Source organism: Python bivittatus, unplaced genomic scaffold (genome assembly GCF_059951505.1).
Source record: "Python bivittatus isolate LINGU-HERP-01145 unplaced genomic scaffold, Pbiv_v1 ctg000560_np1212, whole genome shotgun sequence".
NCBI classification, from domain to species: domain Eukaryota; kingdom Metazoa; phylum Chordata; class Lepidosauria; order Squamata; family Pythonidae; genus Python; species Python bivittatus.
In genome coordinates, this window is record NW_028277083.1 from 10,022,891 (window position 1) to 10,046,884 (window position 23,994).

The following is a 23,994-nucleotide window of genomic DNA, read 5'->3' on the forward strand; positions in this document are numbered from 1 at the left end:
TTGTTGATGATGGTTAATGGCTTAATGCAGGGGTTCTCCAGCTTTGGGACCTCCCAACATGATAAATCAAATTGTGTGACCCTACACAATTGGGTAGGGTCAAAAAGTCAAGAAGGTGGCTCCAATGGTGCCATCGAAGGTCTGACAGTTTTTTAGGTGTGCTGCACTATCACACCTGCCCATCTTGATGAATAAAATGAATGATTTCATTGGAGTTAGGGTTGGATAAGAAAGAAAAGATACAGCTTCTCATAATTCAATGTTAAACTATATGTTCTAGGGATTCTCAAACGTTGGGGTAACACAACCACTCTTGAGGGCTTATGCAGGCAAAATGAGGAGCAGAATCCAGGACAAATTTTGATAGTCAATCAAGCTGTTTTTGGTTTTTGTTCAGTTGTAATCCTCCCTCAGAATGACTAACCAACTCTGATTTATTCAGGAAAGCATGATTAAATACTCTAGGTGAAATGACTGACTTGGGGAGAACTGGGAGGGCGGGATGGAATGTACTGGAAAAGATTAGGTCTTCTGAGCTGAAACTGTAAACCCAAATATTGCATGCTAGAACTTTTCTAAAAAATAAAATTATGTCTTTTTATGTAATCGTTCCTCCCTTCTTTGCCATATTTTGTACTAGGGCCCAACTTCCACTAGGACCAGCAGAACCCCAAAGAGACAGAATTCACATAGCAGACCAAGCCATAATATTATTTGTTTGATTTTGGCTTAGCACGTTGTGCAAGTCCAACCAAATGTAGTTTATTCAATCTTTTTTTTTCTTTTTTTTTTGCAAATCCCTGCTTAATGTGACGACAGAACCAGTCTGGCTTGTGCTTCAACACTGAATATAGAAACTTAAGAAGAACTTAGCTGTTCTTCAAAACCACCAGAGATGCAGAGCCCATGCCTCTGTAGGTAGGCTGTTACACTGTTGTACAAATCTTACTGTCAAGAAGGTTTTCTTTATATTTAAGTGCAACCAGAGTTTTTACCTTTGCCAGTTGTGCTTTGTTCTACAAACCGTAGTTCAAGAAACCATGGTTTAATGAAACGTGTAAACCCAGTCATAGATAGCTTCCATTGCTTCTTTAAGCAAATTCTATGAAACAGTGTCATATTAGATTGTGTAAAGCCTGAGGGGGACCAGCAAACTTGGGACAGTAGTTTATTGCTACAGACATACGTATAGCAGAAGATTATGCATGGCTAGAATAACAGAAAGCATGTTGGAAATGTGAACGACATGAAGGGACATTTCATCCTGCTTGGTGGACATGTAAAAAAGCTTTAAAATGTGGATTCAAATACATACTTTGATACAGAGAATTTTAAAGATTAATATTCCATTGATGCCAGAACTTTTCCTTTTAGGATTGATGAATAAACAGTTAGAAAAACACCATGGAGGATTATTTTAATATATGATTACTGTGGCGAGATGATTATATGCACAGAGATGGAAAGGTTGGATACTACCACCATGGAGGAATGGCAGGTTAAATTGACAGATCTTGCTGAGATGGATAAATTAACTTCTTTGATTAGAGAAAAGACAATACCTTACAGACGTTTTGCGTAAAAATGAAGAAAATCAATTTGGGATTTATGGCTTTGATGATTCGACAGGATAGGTTATAGCAAGAAGAGTATTATGACGTCACTTTAGAGAGAGAGGTTAAAAGATAATTGTACTTATAACTGTCGTGAAGAATATCAGAAGCCACTTCTTTGTATTTTTTTCTTTTCTATTTTTCTTCCATTTTTTTCCTTTTCTTGCACTTTTTGCTTTCTTTTTCTTTTTTCTTCCTACTTTATATTAAGTTGCGTTCTTTTTTCATTTTCTTCTTTTAAAAAACGAAGCTTCAATGAAAGTTTCAATAACAATCATATATATAAAAAATAGAAAGCAATGGCTTGATTTTGCTCCCAGGCAGAACTGCTACTGTTGTCTTTCTGATTCTATGAGCATTTGGTGAATTCGCCCTTTTTCCACCTGGTGGCTCCTGAGCACATTGGAATGCCATGCCCGTGAACCGCAGGGTGGCAAAATCATTCAGTAGACCCAGCACCTCTAAAGGATGCCAGGTGGGGAAAGATGGGGGGCAACCCAATCTGGGCTGCAAATTCCAGAGGACCATTAAGTCAGAAACAAGGGTTTCCCCCAAAAATTCTAATATTTTGGTGCCATCTAGTGGTGTCCAGATGCCCCCCTCGCAAAATCGCTAAATCTGGGAGGCTAAGCCAGCATTTCCTTTTTCAGCTGCAGCATCTTGGTTCCTGATTTCTGAGACAGGCACCGTCCCTTAACTCAGAGTACGTCTGAACCTCTTGGAAGGGGTGGTGTGAACCAGACAGCAAGGCAGCGATAGAAGGTCATGGTTCAGAAGTTAGCAATGGGAAAATGCTACCCTATGCTAAGTCCGACAATTCATCTGTCTATCCAGTCTTGCCCACTCTGTCTGACAGCAGTTTGGGGGAAGCATTTTACAGGCAGTGTACCCGATTAACTGGAAATAGTATTGATGGAACACGTGGGAATTCCTGCCCCCAAAACGTGGTCTTCGTCAGGGACACAAGGGCCCTCTTTTTGTCTCTGAACTGTGCATTTTTTCTGCATTCACACACATCAGAAGTCCTTATTTTCCTGGGCACTTCATTAAGTTTTTCCAAGCACCAATTGTTTTTCCTTGCCCTTCTGAATAACTTAGCAAGAGAAAGGAAAATCTCTTAGTAAGACGCCTTTACAAAGGTAGATTCTGGGAAACTTCCTTTGTGCGAGTTTCTTCTTTTCTCCCTTTTGAAATCGACACTGAATTGAATAAGAATGGAACAATTTTCCTAATTCTTGAATAGATTCAATTAAGCTTGCAATCCCCCTTCCCCACCCCTCTTCCCCTCTTTTCTCTCCTGGATTCCTGGAGGAGCAACAACATCAATTGCCTTTGCAGAACCGTTGCTGGCTTGTAACATTTCCCTCTCTCGTCTACTGAAAAGTGGGGTTTTGTTCCTAGGAAAGAGAAAGGGAGATTGGAAGGCAAAAAGGTTGAAGATGCTTGGGGTGGAACTGGAGATGGGGAAGCAGGGGGTCTGGTTAATTAATTGCCCCCAAAGGCTGAGAATGATGCAACTTAGCATGGAGGCTTCAAAAGAATGAAGAAGAGGTGACCAAGGGTCTGCTGACAAGGTCAGAAGAACAAGGCCACCATTGTGCATGGCTAGGAGGCTCTCACATACTAAACAGGCATAAGATGTAACCACCATTTTGGAATTAGAATTAGAACCAGGCTTCATCTGGGTGCAAGATGCATTTCTTGAGGCAGATTCTGGGCTAGCAGAAACTGGGGCATACCCAGCATCATGGGTGAAGAGCTGGGTGGTGTTTACCGAGCTAGCTAAACCAAAATGTGGTCTGTGTCTTGGCATGTTGCAACAATCCAGGCACTGTGGTCTGTAAATCATGGTTTATGGCAAGGCTGTTTCCCAGTTATGCTCCAAAAAGGGTGCCTAGCCAGCACAAAACCTAAACCCTGATTTATTTACAATGAATTAAATCACAGGTAGTCCTCGCTTAGTGACCACAACTGGGACCAGCAACTTGGTCACTAAGTACTGCAGTCGCTAAGTGTAAAATCACGTGACCATGACTTGCTTACAACCTCAGTTCCCCTTTGGTCATTAAGCAAAGCACCATGGTCACTAAGCAAGACATCATATGACCACAACTTATGATTTTACTTCCGCCTTCTCCATTGACTCTGCTTGTCACAAGCCGGCTGTGAAATGCACAAACGGCGACCGAGGGATACTGTGACGGTTGCAAATGCAAGGATCGGTTGCAAAGTGTTTTTGTTTTTTTTTACCGCTGTAACTTCAAACAGTCACTGCATGAGGCAGTCGGTAAGCGAGGACTACCTGCAGAGTATATTGCTGAGTTATCATAAATAAGAGAAGCACCTGTGTATTTAAGAATTTTCCCTTTCGAACCCATTAAAAATATACTTTGGGGACAACTTTCAAAAGATTTCTGGGGCCCATACTCCAGGCTTCCAGAAGCCAAATGTGACTGAAGCCTCCATGTGTTACATATCTGGCTTGTGATTTAACCTTGGGTACAAACACATCAATCATGTTTTATCAATAAAACTATGGCTTACTTTTATCTGTGTCAGGGTTGTTGGCAGGGAGGGAGTCACAAAAATCAAGAAGGCAGCCACAACCATCCCACTGAAGCCCCAATCCCATTTTTGCATGCATCATGACTTCTTTTACCCCTTCCTTGCAAACACCCCTGCCCTGTGTAGTAGAAAGGATCAAGTCTCCAGAGATCGAGCTTCAGATCTCCACTAGAATAAAATAGGTTGAATAAAAGGCCAGCCCTACCATTAAGCAGCAGAAGATGAGAGGTAGCACCCAGATGTTGAAGAAGTGATGTTGTGTTATACAGCTTCCCTGCATACTTTATACTAATCTGTTACTTTACAGGGACTGGCAGAACTCACACATTGCTCTAAGCCAGTGTTTCTCAATCTTGGCCACTTGAAGATGCACGGGCTTCAACTCCCAGAACTGAAGTCCATGCATCTTCAAGTGGCCAAGGTTGAGAAACACTGCTCTAAGCCCTTAGTCACCTTGTCTGGGTTCTACAGAAAGAACTGAGCTACAAGGAAGAAAGGACCATGTTGGCTTACTGTGGTGTGTGAGTCCAGCAGCTAAGTCGTGTTCTCTCTTGAAGGACTCCTTTCAGGAGGATGTCCAACCTTCTAAGAAAGGAATGTAACAATTGAGTGAGATGTTCTTGGCCCTAACTCTCTCTCTTTCTCTTGCTAATTCTGCAAAAAAGGGGAGCTCTCAGCCAGGAAATGCCAGGATGAGGTCACAGCATATGCTCAGCCACAAAGCAACAACATTTGGCTGAACATGCTGTGGAAGACTGTTCATCTAGCTTGTACACTGTGCCTTGTGGATTAGCAGGCTGCATAAACTCAGTCATAGAAGTGCCAGCTTAAGGTGCAAAATTCAGACCTCCTTGTAAGTAAAGGTATACTTAGGAGTAAGTTGTTGCTCATACTCTAGGATGGCTGGAGTTGTGACTGAGTACTGTAGGACTGTATCAACTCAGGCTAATTGGCTGTTCCTAATCTACATGTATATATGGAAACTCCAGCTTTTGATTCTGAAACCAGGCCTGGATTCTGCCTTTGTTTGATGCCTCATTTTCTGCAAGAACATGGTCCATAAACCTTGGCTTGGCTCCTGAACCTACTGTGAGTTACTAGCTTTCTGCTTTACTGAATTGATGACGAATGTTTCCAGCAGCTCAGCTTTATTCTGGTTAGGATAAAGGACAGCTGAGAACATTTTCCCATCCTCAGTCAGCTGGGCTGAATGAAAGGAAATCCTTTCAGGAGATGCAGCCCAAATTTTACAGGCAGGGGTTTGGCAAGACTTTGCTGAATCACAAGGAAAAAGATTGTGTCAGGTTATTGTGTATCACATCTACAGGGCTTTGTTTGAGCTTCTCTGGAAGCAAGCAAGGTCCTTGAGGTAGCTCTCTCTTTCAGTTGCCTGGCTTGACATTTTGTGGAAGGGTGGAGAAAGGGGTTAATTGACCCACTTTGGTATAGTGATGGGAAAGAAACCGTCACTGTGTTTTCCTCTTTGGCCAGCTTATGTGCAAAACTGGAATCCTTGCCTTGAGAATCCTTTGCTTTGAGCCAAGAAAGAGACTCTACAGCAGTCAACCTTTGTTGGTTTTCCAAGTCTTTCTCTTTATGAACTTCCAAGAATCTGGACTAATTGCATCTTCAAGAGCATCGAGAGCTTGAGAGTCTCTTAAATGTCCCTCTTTGCAGAACAGCCTGGAGCTCACGGTTCTGATCTTTGGCCTCTGCTGGGAGTTAAGAAAGCCTGAAATCGTCATTTGCTGGTCAGGTCTGTGCATTGCATTAAACCATGATTTGCCTTGCTGTGCCTTAGTCATTAAACTGGGACTGGATGAATTTGCAGCCTGCAACTGCAATGGTGGGATTCACGTGACCAACCATCCCAAAACCAAGGACACATTGTTGCCAGACCTGAATAATGTGTGAAAGTTCAGCCCCTCTTTCAAGGTTTCTCCTGAGTGATTTTCTCTCTTTGTTCTGAGCTGTAACTACATGAAGCCAAGTCAAGAAATCACATAATTTTGCATTGTTTGAACACCTTCCCACTAGTAAAGGAATAAAAAGAGCAATATTTTGTTTCCATTTATTTCATTTCAATTTTCAGCCAGCGTAAAACTGCAGAATTAGTCACAAGTCGTAGATTAGCAATGGTTCACAATCTAATTATAAACTATTACAAATACGAATATAGTGAAATATATAAAATAACTTAGAATACTAGAATCTAAACGACTCTAAGAATGAATGGGTCCATATCTCAAATGCATGCAGCTCTTAAAAATGCACTAAATCTATCCTAAAGGAATACCTAAATAAAATTAAATTTGTATACTCTTTTGAAATACCCTTCAAAATTGTCCAAACGAATACTAAGTAAGAGAATTAAATAACAAATCAACAGGACTTGTTTTGCACATCCTACTTGTTCCATGACAAGAAAGGTATTTCCTCCAAGGAAACGGGTGTATGAATCACTACCAACCAAGACATTCAAAGAGATACACAAGGATGTTTTATATGGAAGTCAACTTTTGGTCCTGGTTGATAGACATAACAGAAATAGGCAGGCAGGAGAACACACAAGACAAACCCAATATATCAGCTGGGTAGCTAAAATATTTGCTTGCTTCCTGTGCCTAATTTCTCAGTCGCAAAAATCCAAGTGATGATTTAAACACAAATAAATGCCTGGGGTATGGTTTGGTACTCTGGACAGTTCCCTAGTAGCTGGATTTTGTAGGGGTTGGAAATTGCAAGCTAATAAATTAAATATTCCCAAGAACCCATAGACAACCCCTGGTAACTATGTGTGGGTTTTTTAAAAGGCCCAAGTAGGTGGTGGTGGGGCCACTAATTTAACAAGGGGTGAGTGTAACATCCTGATTCTTGACTGGCTATGTGCCATCACATTATTTTCATCTCTTAGCAACCACATAGATAGATTTTCTCCCTGATGATCTGTCCCTCACCTGGCCTTCAGACCTTCCAATGGTGCCCCCATCGCCACTGTAACTGAGTCCATCTGCCATGCTCTGGTCATCCTCCTCTTCTTTTTCCTTCCACCTTTCCCAGCATCAGAGCCTTCTCCAGAGAGCTGGGTCTTGGCATAATATGTCTGAAGCAGGATAAGTTGAGCCTGGTTATTTGTGTCTCAGGTGAGTTGATCCTGATTGTAGTGATAACTTTTCAATAATTTCCAAACAGACCACTGCAGCAAAAAAAACAAAAACAAAAAAAAACCCCACAACCATGAAGAGACAGGTAACACCTTGATGCAAACCCATTTATGACAAATATAATTTTGCCTGAATGGAAAAATGGATGGATGGTGCCCTAAGATTCTTTCCTTGTTTTACTCCATAGTTCCTGATGTAAGATAAAGCCTCCTTCAAGCCAGGCTTAACTCCTCTGACTTCAGAGAGCTTTCTTGCCCCAATATAGAATAGTTTGTCACTGACTTTGCGGGGGATGTTTATCAATTTCCCAGACTAAGCTACAAATCTGTCTTCCATAAAAATGCTAATGAGTCTCCCCTTACTTATCTTTTCTGAGATCTGGCCAGATTTTTTTCGCCTTCCTAGTCTAGCCTCCAACCATGCAATGAGAAACCACTTGGATATGGTTGGCAAGAAAACCACAAGGGCTCATCTGTGGGATCCCCAGGAGTTGACCCAACCCAATGGAGTCTTTTCTCTTGAGCACCACCTGGATTATTATCCATGGTTTTCTTTCAGCTTCAGCAGCCCACCTACGGGCTTGTGACCCTGGTTGAATCACCAGGGAGTATTAATGTTGGATAATGTTTTTCTTCTTCTTCTTAGCTTTCTGCTCTTCCTCCAGGCCCATTGTTTTCTGCATCTTTTCTACATTGCAAACAGTCATGGCCATTTCATCACCCAGGGACGGGACAGCAGAAATGATCTCCAGGCACACTATGTTCTGTTTCACTGTTCTGCTTTTTGAGTGTCAGTAGTTCTGATGCCCACTGACACATTAAACAGGGGAAGATTTTGAGTTGCAAGCAAAGGACTCTTGCCTCCCTAACAGCGCAGAGTCCTTCTGCAAGTCAAGATATCACAAAACATAGACCTCATTCTCAAAAGCCATGGAAGATTATTTCAATATATGATCACTGTGGCGAGATGATTATATGCACAGAGATGGAAAGGTTGGATACTACCACCATGGAGGAATGGCTGGTTAAATTGACAGATCTTGCTGAGATGGATAAACTAATTTCTTTGATTAGAGAAAGGACAATATCAACTTGTATGGGTGACTGGAAGCCTCTTATGGACTTTTTGTGTAAAAATGAAAAAAATGAACTTGTGATTTATGGTTTTGATGATTAGACAGGATAGATTTTTAGAACAAAGAGTCGTGCGGTAACTTTAGAGAGAGAGGTTAAAATATAATTGTTCTATAACTGCTGTGTAGAATATCGGAAGCCACTGCTATGTATCTTTTTTTTTCTTTTCTATTTTTCTTTAACTTTTTTTTCTTTTCTTGTACTTTTTGCTTTCTCTTTGCTTTCTTTCTTTCTCTCTTTTCTTCTTCATATTATTTGGTATTAGTCTGTATCTTCTTTTTTAAAAGTTTCAATAAAAATTATATTAAAAAAATAGAACTTGTTCTCAAGAGACAGGAAGCCCTACTGTAGTTAAGTGGAGTGTGACATCTGATTCTGAATCATGGATTAGCCTGTGATTAAGGAGGAAAGCTTAACCATGATTGTAGCATCTGATTCAGTGCCTTCCCCAGAGAGGTGAATGTAGAATAAAGAATATAGAGGTGACTCAACTCTTTTCCATCCCATCTATAGAACTTTTGGCCCTGATTGGACCACCAGGGAGTATTAATTTTTTCTTTAAGTAATGGCTGACCACCTGCCCAATAGGAGGGCAATCAACAAATCATGGTCTGCTGTGTGGTTTGGCAAATTGTGAATACAGTAGGTGAATAACTTCCTCAGACGCATGAACAACAGTCTTCAGTAAGAATCAGATCAGTGGCCTAGTTAATCTAGTGATGACTGTTCTGCTGATGTATACACACAGTGGCAACATTTAACCTTGGTTGAGTTTGAAAAGCTACGTAGACTCAAACCTGATTAGTTCTTGGATGGAACCCCAGGAGGAGACACCAAGGTTGCAGGCTAGGCAGGAAGTAAGCAAGTAAAATGGAGGCAATGCAATTCATTATTTGAATGTAATACAAATAGGTTTAAATTTAAATTAAACACAGTTTACCAATATGTGCAGCTCAGGGTTTAGTTTTCTTCTTAAGGCAGGCCCACCCTTGTTCTTTTAATATTTTAAAGACATGCTGAAGCTGGAGGCTAGAATTCTCTCCAAGTAATGTTTCATCTGTACTCATCTTGGAGGAAAGAAAACAAGGAACAGAGGATTCATGAGAAGATCTCTCTGAGATCTGTCCACAGGCTGTTGGGTTTTGCATTCTGGTCTCAGGGTGTCCAAATGAATGTTTCTTCCAGGAGATTGCCAAGCAAGGTTGAGTCTAATAGCTCCCCCCGATACGTGTTCTTCATCAGCTGGCATGGAAAGGCATATCTGTTTGTTAGATGTATGTAATACAGGAGCTCAGGGCAGCACCCAGAGTGCCCCCTCCTCCCATTTTCCTCACAATAACTTTGTAAAGTAGGTTGGCCAGAGAGCTTCAACCCCTGGGCCTTGTCCAACACCTGAATCCCTATACCGCACTGGCTTTCAAGGTGACAGTCATCTTTCCTTACGATGCATATCTATGCTGACATAAATTGATATGGCATGCCTTCTGCAAATTTTCTCTACAACAACAATCTTGTGAGGGAAGTTGAGCTGAGAGAAAGGGACTGTGAAGGAATGGTCGGATGAAGGCCGCGCTCAAGGAGATAAGCGTTTCCTTAGCCCTAAACAGGAGCATGGGAATGCTTATCTCCTTGAGTGTGGCCTTCATCCAACCGTTCCTTCACAGGGACAGGCCCAGAGTCACCTGGTGGCTTCCATACCTAAAGGAGGACTAGAACCTGGGTCTCCCCACTCCTAATCCAGCACCTTCCCCACTACTCTCTACATAGGCTTTTGGGCTGAGAGGGATAAACTGGCCTCAAGTCCCTCAGAGACCTTCCATGGCTGAAATAGGACTAGAACCTGGGTCTCCCCACTCCTAATCCAGCACCTTCATGGCTACCCCACACTGGAGGGAAGCTAGAGACATCCAGCTTCTACCTGCTGCCCTCTCTGTAAAAACAAGGATAAAACAGATCTGACATGTCCAAACAGGTAAAGCAAGCCCACAAACCACCAAGACACAAACACGGGCACTTTGGCCAGGATTTGTTGACCGAGACTGAACCAAGAGGCTGTAGTCCTGAACGCCGAAAGCCACAAACCTCATCTTCCCCCCTGGGATCCCAGCGGAGGAGAGAGGAGGAAAGATGCTTTTTTTTGCCCGTCAGGGTGATTCTCTGAAACAGTTAACAAGGCTGAGCTCCTGCCCACACACATGATCTCATTTCTCCTGCCTGCCAATCCCAGCCGCTCACTGCTACAGCAAAAGAATCAGTGGAAGCCAACGCTGGGTGCAGAAAGCAAGACGCTTCACCAGTGAGAAGGGGCCAGACGGAGACAGAGAGAAAGCAAAACAGACGAAACGAAGGAGGGGACTTTCCTTGCGTTCTCTGCTCCCAGAAAGAAGTGGCGTTGCTCGCAGGAGTTCTGGATCCTCCTCCTCCTGGGGAGTTGGTGTAGGCTTCTTCCACCAGGCACCAGCCAGAATGATGAACTGTAAGTCCAACTCCCTGACTTGCCTTCAAGGAGGAAAACCAGGGCTGCCTGTGGCTGCCACCACAGACTCCACAGCCACCTTGAATAAGCTCGCCCTGGCCACAGGGGGCACCGAGAAGTCCTGGTACCGTTGCATCTTCCCCTTTGGCATCGTTGCCTTGGTGATCGGCATTGCCGCCACCTGCATCACCTTCACCATCAATGGGCCCCAAATGGACATTGCCAAGGTGGTCTCCGTGGCCACCTTGATTTTCGGAGTTGGCCTCCTGGTAGCTGCGCTGGTCTGCTGGCGGGCCAAGCGAGAACGGCAAAGGAAGAAGCAGCAGGAAGAGCCTCTTCCCTTGGAGCCAGGAGCTCTATGAAGCCAACACAGAGCCAAACCCCCAGGGAGTAAACCTGTGCTGTAGAGAACCCTATCTTTTTCATGTCATCCATGGCAGGTGTTGGAAGAGGAGCTGTGGAGACACCCGTCCCATGTCTTGGGGATGGAGAAGAATGGAACTCAGCCACCCAGGGGCACTTTGAGCTCCCTTAACTCAGTGTGATAAGTGGCATTATGGACTAGTTAAGGTGTTCGGCTCACTCCTAAGAAGAATGGAGAATCAGTCCCCGGAGGTGAGTGGCCAGGATGGGTAGCCAGCTGGCCGCACTTCAGCCTTTATCCCCACGAAGCTGGCTTGATCCCGGCCAACGGGGCTGCTTACAAGAAATCCAAAGAATAACTTCAGAAAGGAAGCAACGAAACCCAGCCTCCTTTCCTTGAGGATGCTGTCTGCTGGTTTCCAGCTCAGCTACTCCCACCTCTGCCTGATTGCGAGAAAAACAAAATATCCTTCTGAAAAAGGAAAACCCTAACGTGTCAGTCCTGGGGAATGGAGCTGGAGGCAATGAAAAGTTCCGAGTTGCTTCTAGGTGAGAAACACGCTTCTGCCTTTGGTTACCTGTCCTCCACGGACTGTGGATGACGGAAGAGCCTGGGATTCCACCTGAGCTGAAGAAGCCAACCCTGTTTCCCTTGCTGGAAACCAGGTTGAAGGTTACTGTGTGGAGTTTTGGAACAAACAAGGGTTCCCTTCTACCGCCATCGCGTTTAGCAAGTTGAGCGAACAACCTGTTTTGTTCTCAGACAGGAAAGAGTGCGGTCCGCCAAGATGCCCACCGCAGATTGCAAGATCACATGAAAACACCGAGCCGTTGCGACTGCCCCTGCCACTTGCAAAGTGGTACAGCTTCTGACTGTGGGAATTTGGGGGGGGGGAGGGGGGGATTTATTATGGAATCACAGTTTGGTGCCTAAAGAGCTGATGCAGACATGCCTTTCCTTTTGAAGCACTGGGTCCTAAGGAGGTTTCTACAGGGAGTGGAAGTAGCAAGGGGTAAATTAAAACTTGGTCTACCTGGGAGTAAATGACTAGGTATGGACCCTCCACCCTTTTCTGTCTTACTGTGCCTTGGTTTGGATGCATTTGGTCTGGATTTGGTTGCACAAGGGAGGTGTGCCCCGCTGGTTGTGGCAGACTGAACGTGTTTGTGTCTGGAATGTGTCAAAAGCTGGGTCAGTTAGACACTCTGGACAAGAGTTACAAAGCCTAGCTGGAATATTGTCCTCCCAGATCGGGGTGGGGGGGGGTTGGAGGGTGGAAAAGCAAATCTGTTTGACCTTCTCTCAGTGGGGCAAGCTTGGGTTAGATACCAAGAGAGTAAAAAAGGAGATAATGTGTATTGCAAATAGATGCATAAGGGCAAAAAACAAATTGCTGGCTTCATCCTTCGAGGTCATTCCTTGGAAGGTGATTGGATCCCAGCAAGACATATCTGTAGTCTTTTCCTATGCCTTCCCCAGCATCACATTAAATCCACGATGTGCTGCCAGAACCCTGGAGGCCAAACGTGTCCTCTGAAAGCTGGATGACAGCTCTCCAGAACCGTTCCAAAAGTTGTCCTCTGCCTTAAGAAGAAAAGAGTTGATGGGGATTAAGGCTCTTCTGCATTTTATTTCATATTAATTGCATGGAAATGAAGTCTAGTTTATTGTGCTGGCCCAACCACCCTTCTTGGGGAAGGTGATTCCGGCCTGCTTCTCAAAACCAAAGGTGTCCCTGGGCCTGACCATGGAGCAATCAGGTCTCAATTCAGCTTTCCGGGCCCAAGCTGGATGACCCAGACAGTTACAGAAGACTCTTTTTCTCTGGCTGTTGTTGGTCCTCACTTGCTGTCTCACAGCATCAAGGAGGGTTGCTAGCAGAGGGCAGAGGGAAACTCAGCTGCTCCTTAGCACCTGGAGCTCAGCCCACATCTGGACATGCAGCTGGAAAGAAGTGAAACTGGATTCTCTCCTAGAAGACACAGCTGCCAGCAGGAGCCCGTGTCTGGGGTGAGGGGCAGGTGGGCGGGGAGAACAGAGAACACAGGGCCGAACACATCCATCACGTTTCCTGGCTGCAAATTTCAGAGCGCGGTGGCAGAAAATCCCCCGAGGTGGCTCTGCCAGGCCTAGCCCAGATGGAAGAGATGTGGAAGTACAAGCTTGATGGTTCAGGGGAAAAGCAGACCAAAAACTAGAGAGAGATGTTCTAGAGCAAAGATACTTGGTTGGGTTCCAGATTATAACCTGGGGCAAGGAAGAAGAGGAAGATGAGACAAGAACCAAATGTATTTTGGGGTGGGGGGAGATGGAACTGCTTGCAGAAAGATGTAATCCATCTAGTGCTGGCTGATAAAAAGGAATTGAGAGTTGTGTAGTTATGTGCTCAGGTATAGCATTTATATAAAAGATATTGCTAATATATATTTTTAAAGTCTGCCTTTCCTCTAGAAGTAATTTCTCACCCCATCCCTTTTTTTTATCCGGAAGCCAATCTTATGAGCTGGTGATGCGGAGGAAGAGTGATTGATCCCATGTCTTCCAGGAAGTTTAGTAGCTAAATGAAAATTAGAGCCTGTGTATCTCTAGCGTTGAGTCATTGCAATATATATATTTTGGTTTCCGCCTGCCCTTTCTACGTACAGTAACTGATTGCTTTGAGTTTGGCAACTTGAGACACATTTTTCTTTCCTATGGGGGCGGAATTGCGAGCCATTTTGCAGGAACATGCTTCCCAAGTTGATGCATGGGATGGCTTCAGAAGCAGGGCCTTCCCACATTACCTGTAGGACATTTCTGCCCAGTGGTGATCTTTGCCATGCTTTCTAACCCAATGCAACGTAGGTAAAAGGAGCCGGGACTCTGCCCATCAACAGGATGGGGCCAAATTTGATATGGTGGGAGAAGTCAGCAAAACAAAGCTCAAGTGGGAAAATGGGCCAGATCCAGCTGGGGAGAGTAATGGTCTGTGGGGAGGACCTTGGGAGACAGGAGGAAGAGCCGCAGTCTAGATGACCATCATGCAAAAGGTATCTCAGCCCATGGAAGGAGAAGAGGTGTGGGAAGCGTTGCAGAAGGGACCCTCCCTAGTTTTCCAGAAAGGAAAAGGAAAGGAGGGGAGAAAGGATTTCAGTCTTGCAAGATTGATGCCAGTCCAGACAAGAAGCACAAACCCTGAGTACTAACACTACTTTTATTTTAAGGTTACAGTAACAGGATCTTGCAAAGCAGGGTCCCTTCTGAAACGCTTCCCATGCCCCTTTTCCTTCCGTGAGCAGAGATACCTTTTGCAGGACAGTCATCTAGGCTGCGGCTCTTCCTCCTGTCTCCCAAGGTCATCCCCACCGACCATCACGGGGGGCTATAAAGAAAAAAAAAGGCTGGAAAATTCCTCCAGTGTATTCCTATGGGAGAAGTAATCAGGCAGTGGCTTGGAATGCTACCAGCTCCTCTGTTCTAAGCCCCCCTCCTTCCTCTCTCCTGGTCATGTGACCTGGGTGGAAAGAATTCCAGAAGTTGGGCTATTCAGGCATTCCCTGCCTTGTTTTCCAAAAATCCACCTGGGAAGGTAACCTGGAGTAGCTTCGTACTTCATTCTAGCCATGTAAATAGACCGGTGCAGGTGGAACCAAGATGTTTGCAGCATCACGGGCATCAGAAGTGCTGGGCCACACACAAGATCACCTACCTGGAGATCACCTGAGTGATCTTTGCATCTTCTGGGATTGCTTTCCTGGAACTTGGAGGTGGGCTGATAGTTACTCAAGGGTTTGTTGGATGCAGAAGGCCCTATGTTTAATCTTTGGCATTCTCTAAACCAGTGTTTTTCCAATTTAGCCGCTTTAAGATGTGTGGACTTCAACTCCCAGAATCCCCTAGCCAGCGCTGGCTGGGGGATTCTGGGAGTTGAAGTCCACACATCTTAAAGCAGCCAAGTTGGAAAAACACTGCTCTAAATGAAGGTGAGGAGCAAAGTTCCCCAATGCGAGAAGAATTTTTTTTTTAAATGCGGTCTCTTCTGCAATGGAGTTCTCCCTTCTGTAACCTAGGATGCATTTTAAAAAAACCTCCTTGTACAAAACTAAGGTTTGCCCCTTCTCTTCTTTCTCCCCCCAGCCTTGTTTTCTGAAGAACGCTTGGTCAAATTCTTCCCTTTCATTCTGTAACTCCATGAACCCAACCTCAATAGGCAGCATGTGACCTCTGTTGCTCTTCTCGTTTCGCTAATCAGTAGTTTAAATCCCCTAAAATAGTTGGGTGCACAGGTGAGAAGAGGAAGCGAGGCGGGGAATGGCTGCTCTTTGTCTTGTGAAACAGAGCAAAAATAGAACTGGGCTCACTTCTTGACCTCTCGGTTGTTTGCTACAGCAGGGTGCCTGGCGGGTTTGAGTTGCCAAGATATCTCTGTTTCTTCTATTTCTGGGCCCTGGGTAATCAAACACGTCCCCCCCTGAAAATAGAGGGAATTGCATGGCATTTCCTGCGCAGGAGAGATCTGTTTCATCTGCTGAACCTTGCTGTGGATTTTCAAACGCAGGAGACAAGAGGCCGATTTGAAATCACTTGCCGAGCGCAAAGCCACCCAGAGTTGGAAGCTGGGCAGATATCCATTTAAGAAAATAAAACCAAAAGCTCCACCGATTATTTTGGCTGTTGAGATCTGAACACTACTTCCCTTCTCGAATGACAGATGCGCCGGGCTCTGAATCTCTTGATGCTGTAATTTTGGGAACCGTCACCGAGCTTAGAGGGTGGTTTGCGTTTTGCTTCCCTGCCAAAACGCTAATTAAAAGCCCCCTTTAATCCGTTTTTTTTTATAGCCAGTGTTTAGCGCTTTGGGGATCAGGGAGAGCTGCTTTGTGATGCTCATTGAAGCCAGCCAATCAGCTCCCTGCACAGCCACATTTGGCTGCAAAGGGAAGAACAGCTTGTTCCTGAGACACTTTCTCTCCAGAAAGTTGGGGGAGTGTTTTGGGTCGTCCTGAAAAGGAAGGAGGCACCAAAAAAAAAAAAAAAAAAGTAGGTGATTCAAAGGCTCCTCACCATTTAAACTATATCCACTGTTGTACCATGAAAATCCCATGCTAAGTTGTTAACCCAACTGCATAGTAAAAAACACCGTGAAATATAGAGAGGAAGGAAGGAAGGAAGGAAGGAAGGAAGGAAGGAAGGAAGGAAGGAAGGAGGGAGGGAGGGAGGGAGGGAGGGAGGGAGGGAGGGAGGAAGGAAGGAAGGAAGGAAGGAAGGAAGGAAGGAAGGAAGGAAGGAAGGAAGGAAGGAAGGAAGGAAGGAAGGAAGGAAGGAAGGAAGGGGTTCTGTGTGTGTGTGTGTGTGTGTGTTTAATGTGTTGTTTTGCTTTTTATTTAGTGCTGCAGTACAGAATCAGCTTCATTTGGATGATATTATTATTATTATTATTATTATTATTATTATTATTCAGTCCCATAGACTCTGGGCAGCTTATAAATACAAACCCAAAACACTAAAAACCCTTAAAAACATCCAACCCCATAGGCAACCTGGACTAAAACAATCCAACCATTACGAACCAAACCAGGGGCCCCACAAGCACATTAACCCCAGGCCAGAGACCATCTAGGTAAACAGTAGCACTCCGTGGTCCAGAGGATACAATCCAGTACGTGCATTTCTCCCCGTAACCCACTCTTCAGCTCAAGATGTTTAGGAGCTCTGCAGCAAGTTATTCAACTTTTGGCGGTCAGCTTGGGAATTCGACAGCAGAAGTTTGGACTAGATGTCACCTTCACCTGTTTCTCTGCTTATAAGCCTCTGTTGTTGTTGTTGTTGTTCAATTGTTAAGTTGTGTCCGACTCTTCATGACCCCATGAACCACATCGCGCCAGGCCTTCCTGTCTTTCCCAGCCTCCCGGAGTTTGCTCAGTTTCATGCTCATTGCTTCAGTGATGCTATCTAACCATCTCATCCTCTGCCGTCCCCTTCTCCTTTTGCCTTAGATCTTTTCTATATCAGGAACATAGATATGTTTATCCTGCTTCCGGCCACCTTGCTGCCTTTTAGGTTCCAGCCGTTGCTAGAAAAGCACTTTTTTAACTGTTCAAAGGATTGTTTTTCTAGGCTACAGATAATTTCACTTTCTTCAGCCAAGGTACAGAAGCAGCAAAGGAAAGTGAGGTATATGCTACATCATTGGGACGTATTCAGCAACTTGTTGATTTTAGAGAGGTCAAAACTGCTCTCTGGGCACGCATGCATACCTCTCGTGCTATTCGCTTTTGGGGCAGGCAACTTTCTGCAGAGGGCAGGAAAGGAGGAGGAGAATAAATTAAAAACCTGGCATTAGAAAAACTAGTTTGCATTAATACCATTCATTCAACCTCTCCATCCCTTTTCATTCTTGCTTCCGTATTCTGATTGATACATTTTTTGTTCTTTGACCTTCTCAGATTTCTCTTTTCCAGGATGTCATCAACTCCATCCAAGTACAATTTCCTCCATCTTCCCCTTCCTCCTGGCCCATATATTTGTTTTTGTCAGCCCTGCAAGGTAGACCAGATTAGAAAACCAAAGTTATGAATGCAAATACAGTACTACTTTTATTATAAGGTGATAGGAACAGACTCTTGCAAGTCTGAATGTGCCTTCCCCTCTCCCTGCCTTTATTCAAAAGAGAACTAGGGAGGTTTATGTCTGTGACACTTTCTCCGGTTACAGTTCTGCCCCAGACTCAGATTTCTTTTATCTGACCATTGTCTTGGTTGCTGATCCTCCTCCTGTTCCTCCAGGTTATTCCTTCTTCCCATTACAGTGTTGCTCTTAGAATCTCATTCATTCTCTCTATATGACCAAATCAACACAATATTTTTTTAATACTGGTCACTCACATTTTTATTCAGTCCACCTTCATTCAGTGGTCGTACTTTCTGGACACAATCTCTTCCTGTTGTACCACATACAATTCTTAAGTCCCCGTTCCGCTGCATGTAACTTGTATCTTTCTCCTGACATACCCATCACCCACTTCCAAGTAACACAGTGGGCAGAAGTGCACTCTTATACTCAGCTATTTCAAGGAATATTCATTACTTGCCACAGATCATATGCTGCATACTGCTCACTACCTTTCTAGCAACACTTGCACATCTTTTTTTTTTTTTTTTTTCAGTTTCCCCATCTTTTTGTCTGGGTGTGTGTTGTTGAGCCAGTTTTGATTCCTGGCTACTACATGGGCAGGTTCCTGCAGTTTTCTTGGCAAGATTTTCAAAAGTGGCTTGCCATTTCCGTTGTCGTCATCTCCTCCTCCTCCTCCTTCTCCTCCTCCTTCTTCTTCTTTGCCTCCGCTCCACCTCCGGCTGGCTGAGAGAGAGGGACTGCCCAAAATCACCTAGCTGGCTTTATGCCTAAGGCAGGACTAGAACTCACCGCTACAACACTTTTAGCCTTGTACATTTAACTACTGCACCAAACTACTGCTCTCTTCCCCACCAAAATACACAAAAACATTTATTTGCTTTAGCTTTCTGCCTTTACAACAGTTCGATTGTTCACTTCGTTTTCCCTGCCAAAAGCCGCTACTTGGTCTTTGACTCATTAATTTTCAGATCCATACTCCTTGTTGCATCATACAATCTACTCGATATTCGCTGCAAAATCCTTTGGGCTCTCAGTCAACAACATGGATCCAAGCTCACTGTCCAGACGTTTCCACCTAAAGTGGGATTGTGGGCCTTCTTCACTTGTGTAGAAGTGGCCGCTGATGATCTCCCAGATGCTATGCAACTGCAACTAAATAAGTTTAATTAGCAGATCTGAGGAAGACCTCTTTTCTTGGAAAAAAAACCCAATACCTAGCTGGATCTGGTATAAGACCGAAGGATTTAATGATGACATACACTGATATACAACATCATGATTGATGGTCCCACCTCCTTCCCAAATCTTCCCACTTGGTTTCTGGCCAGTTTAACTCTGCAACTCTCCCCAAAGATGGAATCATTCTAAGCAACAGCTGTGGGCTTTCCCTCACTGAGATATCCTCCTGGCTAGAAGCTTGTAACGGAAATAACGTTTAGTGTGACTTGCAAGTTTGTTCTGTTTTGGGCTGAGTGATGCTTTTTGCAGCTGTCATGTCACTAGGGCAGAGGGGCATCATGGATTAAAGAAAGGAGGCGCCTGCTTTCTAATATCTATCTACGTATCCAGTTGTATTTCTCTAGCTTTAGTTGCAAGGCAGTCCAGTGCCTGGACTGTAATGGATCAAGCAGCCATCCTGCTTCCTGGTTGGGAACCTGCACCAGGCCAACCCAAGCAGCTGCGTCTTAGCACCAGTCCAGCCAATGTTTATGTTGGAAGGTTAGAATATAGGAAGAGCCTTCCTAGATCAGACTAAATCTAGTCCAGCATTCTTCTTCCCCATTGGCTAGGCAGATGCCTCCAGAAAAGGCACATGAAGGTTTCAAGGCACTTCTGTTCTGCTTCCCAATTGCCCCCATTCATGGATCCATCTTCCTCCTTTCTTTGATAGAATTTATCAACATTCTTGGATTATGCATCACATTATAGCTATCTCCCACAGAGCAACTTCCATAATTCAAACCCTGGAGGTCACCAGATTAGACTAGGCTGCTGCAGCACTTTCCCTCTGAACTTATTTCTCCTTCCCCCCCAAATTAGAAAAAGGCCACTCTTGTAGTCTTTCTCATTGGGAAGATGGTCTGGGCCCATAATTTTCTGGTTCTGGTTCTCATCTTGTGAAATGCAGATCCTTTATGAAGCAGAGTGATGGCATCTGTCCACAGTTGGTCACCTATTCTTGTGTCTTTCTCTCTAGTGTCCACAGGGTGTGTGACGCACAGAAAAAACAAGTGGGGTTTTAATCGTATCGTCAGGGCCACCATCTTGATTTTTCTGACCTTACCTTGTGGATACCCATGGTCCAGATAACTTTTGTTGGGGGGGGGGTGTCAGAAGAACAGAAATTAAATGTCTACTTCTACTGATCTCCTTTCTAAACAGAAGAAATTTGCACCCAACTAAATGATTGTTTTTCCCCATTGCTCTAATATCTGGTTACTTCTGCCGCACATACACACTCCCCAATCTGTTCTCCTGATGCTGTTTCACCTGCTATATCGCCTTTTTCCCCCAGTTATGTTTATGATGGCTATTTGGTTTGGGGGTGGGCAGAATTAAGATTTCCTTGCACCAATGAGAATACATTGTTCCACTCTATACTGGCAGTCCTCATTTAGCAACTGCCTCATTTAGCAACCATTTGCAGTTACTGCGGTGATGAAAAAATAACTGTGACCAATCCTTGCATTGACAACCTTCGCAGGTCAGTAAAGCCAAGGAAAGCCAAAGGAAGATCATCAGCCCAGTGGTGGTTTCACTTAGCAACCACTTCGCTTAACAACCAAGTTGCCAGTCCCAGTTGTGGTTGTTAAACAAGGACTCCCTGTAATATTCTAACTATCATTGATGGAAATGGCTTTAAAACGGTAGAACTCTCTACAGTTTACTCTCTGTTGCTTCACTTGAACTTCAGGCATGGGGAAAGAAATGTGTAGGCTGAACTTCTGTGACCTTCATTGAGGCTATTTCACTGTGTATTTATTAGCCCCCTAGATGTGCAAATTACTGGGGGGAAATATTCTTAATCCTGCATTGCTGCAGAAGTGTGCAGGCCAGATCAGGGTAGAAAAGGTAACTCAATAGCAAGAATGGAGATAAGTTAAACTAAAGCTTATCTTGCTGGATTCCATGCAGTGCCATGCTGAGGGGAGCACCACAAGTAGCTTACAACCTGCGTTTATTAGCATACATAATACAACTTGTAGAACTTGTCAAACCATGTCTTTGTCTTCTAATGTTACAAGACCCTCATGGGGTACTAGATCTTCATCAAGAGAACAAAAACTGCACCCTTTGCTTTCGTTCATGCATTGTAGGAGAACGCCAGGAAGACAGGGTGACTGTGAAATTTGGTCTGGCGCAGTTTTTCATGTTGGGGGGGGGGACCATTAAAATGGGAATTAGAGCAGGAGGCCTCTGGCACAAAAACATCTTTCAACCCTTTGCCTCTAATGCCCATTTTCATCTCTTCAGTTTGGTAGTTTTGACCCCAGATTTTCAGCAGAGAAGCTAGAGAGCTGAAAATGGGTGCTGGGATAAGTGGGCCCTTGGATGTCCACTGCTAAATTAAGGTGAACCCCTTCCCCAAGGAGCAGTTGAGTTTTTTCTGCTTTGGCTTCTCTTAAAAAGAACTGTCTGTTAATGGCCTGTAAATCAAATGTGACACCTGTTTCAGGAAGATTGAAATCTGTGCAGTTAAAGAGTCATAAAGATGTTCCTTGTTTATATCACGCAAGAGAGGCTGTTTTTCTTACGTCCTTTGGCTATTGTTGCAATTGCATTTCATTAAAAAAATATCTTTTATGGTGACTTTTGTTTTCTGTTTGCATGAAGAAAAGAAAAATAGTCTCCCTTGACTTAAGCTGGGCCCCCAGGTATTTCATGGACCCATCCCCGTAGATTTCTTGGTAGAAATATGGACATGGTTTTCAACTGCTACCTTCTGAGATACCTTTGTGATTTCTACTGGGGAGATATCTTCCTTCTCCCAAGGAAGAACCAAACACTTTGGCAGGGGTTATGCTGATTAAGCTGATTTCCTTATTTTAACAAAGATCATTGGGCATTTCTTCACAGGAGAAAAAGACACTGTGAAGGAAAGCAGCTTGTGTGTGTGTGTGATTCTTGTATGCAGGTTCACTTAACTAATATTCATAGAATTAATTATGGATATCCAGGCAAGATTACAAGGTTAACTCAACTCGTAAATCATGAATATTGAACAACTTGGAGGATGTTTAATGAAGATTAGTTGTAATCAACTTGGTTTTGGAGATACAGCTCAAGATTTGCAACGTGGCTTGGGCTTACCCCATTATTGCCATATTTTGAGCTGAAATTAATAGAATTATCAATGTAACTTGAATCAATTGTTGGGTGTTTTAAGATGCTGATATTCTTGTTGGCATTATCCCTAACCTTTGGTATCTACAAAGACATCAGAAATTGTAGATTCTTTTGGACATGGGAGCTGGCCCCAAAATTATCCTAGAACATTGGAAGGAGAAATGTATGCCTGTTTTGTAGTAAAGCCTCCAATATGTGTTGCTTCTCAGAATGTGGATTAGCTTTTTCAACAAAGGAACAAGGAAGGAGACTTTTGAGCAATACGGTCATCATGGGCATGCAAGTATTTGTTCATCTAGGACAGTGTTTCTCAAACTGGCTGGATGGGGAATTTTGGGAGTTAGTCCACACATCTTAAAGTTGCCAAGTTTAAGAAACATGGATCTAGGAGATTCCTTGCACTTACTAACTCCATCAACCTTTTCCCCTTAAGAGTAAATTGTTGTTGCTGTTCCATCGTTAAGTCGCGTCTGACTCTTCGTGACCCCATGAACCATGTCGCACCAGGCCTTCCTGTCCTTCACTGCCTCCCTGAGTTGGCTCAGTTTTATGCTCATTGCTTCAGTGATGCTATCTAACCATCTCATCCTCTGCCATCCCCTTTTCCTTTGGCCTTCCATCTTTCCCAGCATCAGGGTCTTTTCCAAAGAGTCCTCTCTTCGCATTAGGTGACCAAAGTATCTGAGCTTGAGCTTCAGTATCAATCCTTCCAATGAGCAATCAGGGTTGATTTCCTTTAAGATTGACTGGTTTGACCTCCTTACCAATTTCAGACTTGGGTGGTGGTGCCAACGTGCCAAGTCAGCTAGAGTTTATTTCAGGAGATTTCTCCAAGGCTCTCTAGTTCTTGCTCATGACTCCATAATCTGCTTGCCTCATATTTTTCCCTCTGTTAACCAAGCTCCCTCTGCACTTCCCACTGCAGTCTGGAAACCCTGGGGCTTCCTCGTGGTCTCCCATCCTGGTGCTCCTCAGGCACTAGCGTATTTATCCTTTGGAAAATATCCCACCCTGGGATCTGCAAACTATCATTCCATGTGAAGGGGTGCATTCATCACACAAGGCTATGGTTTGCAGTGGTCCCAAATTGGTCAACAAGCCACGATAGCTGGGCTCATACATTGCACAAACCAGAATTTGCAAACCACAAATGCTGGGTTCATCTAACCCACCAAACCAAAACCAAGTAAACCACTTTAGTCTTGATTATTTATTTCATTTTTAGTTGGAGATGTCCTTCAATCAAGAATCAATTAAAAATAAAGCAGACTATGAAATACAGAAAACAATATGAAACAGTGCATTGATGAGAACACAACTGACAACAATAATGACAATAGAGACATTATAGAATCACAACAAAGCAGCAATGAAATTCTAAATGTCTGAACCAGTAAAGTGGATCTTGGGATACCAAACCAACTTTCCAAATCTATCCACCCTCCAAAAATGTTGGGCTTTTGAGTTTACCATTCCTGGCACCTTCCAGATACACTGGACTCCACCTTCCATGATTCTTAGTTATCATGGTGGATGAAGGATGATGGGAGTGGTAGTCTCACAGCTCTGAAAAGCACAAGGCAGGAAAAACTGTCCTTTGAGGCCAAACGGCGGCCATTTCTTCCCAATCAATAACATTAATTGTGCAATTAGAAGCTTTAGGATTGTTCTTGGACGTTCTTGCTCGGCTAGCGTAGACAATTTAAACAGGCCACATTTT

General features: G+C 43.9%; 2 protein-coding genes across 3 annotated transcripts in view; both read left to right on the top strand.

The window, feature by feature from the left end:
- The window catches only part of TEDC2 (tubulin epsilon and delta complex 2), a 50,129-nt gene that overhangs the window by 16,037 nt on the left and 10,098 nt on the right, over positions 1-23,994 (top strand). Inside the window, exon 10 of one of the 2 annotated variants that reach the window (XM_088148170.1) lies at positions 820-1,405. The exons of the other annotated variant lie outside the window; for it this stretch is intronic. Coding sequence (XP_088004296.1) covers positions 820-873 — 54 coding nt within the window. The 3' untranslated portion in view covers positions 874-1,405. Of the gene's footprint in view, positions 1-819; positions 1,406-23,994 lie in introns of those variants that run through there. 2 annotated transcript variants of the gene reach the window in all.
- LOC103064944 (transmembrane protein 100-like) lies at positions 10,732-12,578 on the top strand. Its single transcript, XM_007433028.3, has one exon. It carries the CDS (start codon positions 10,942-10,944, stop codon positions 11,311-11,313), a length of 372 nt encoding a protein of 123 aa, XP_007433090.1. The 5' UTR covers positions 10,732-10,941; the 3' UTR covers positions 11,314-12,578.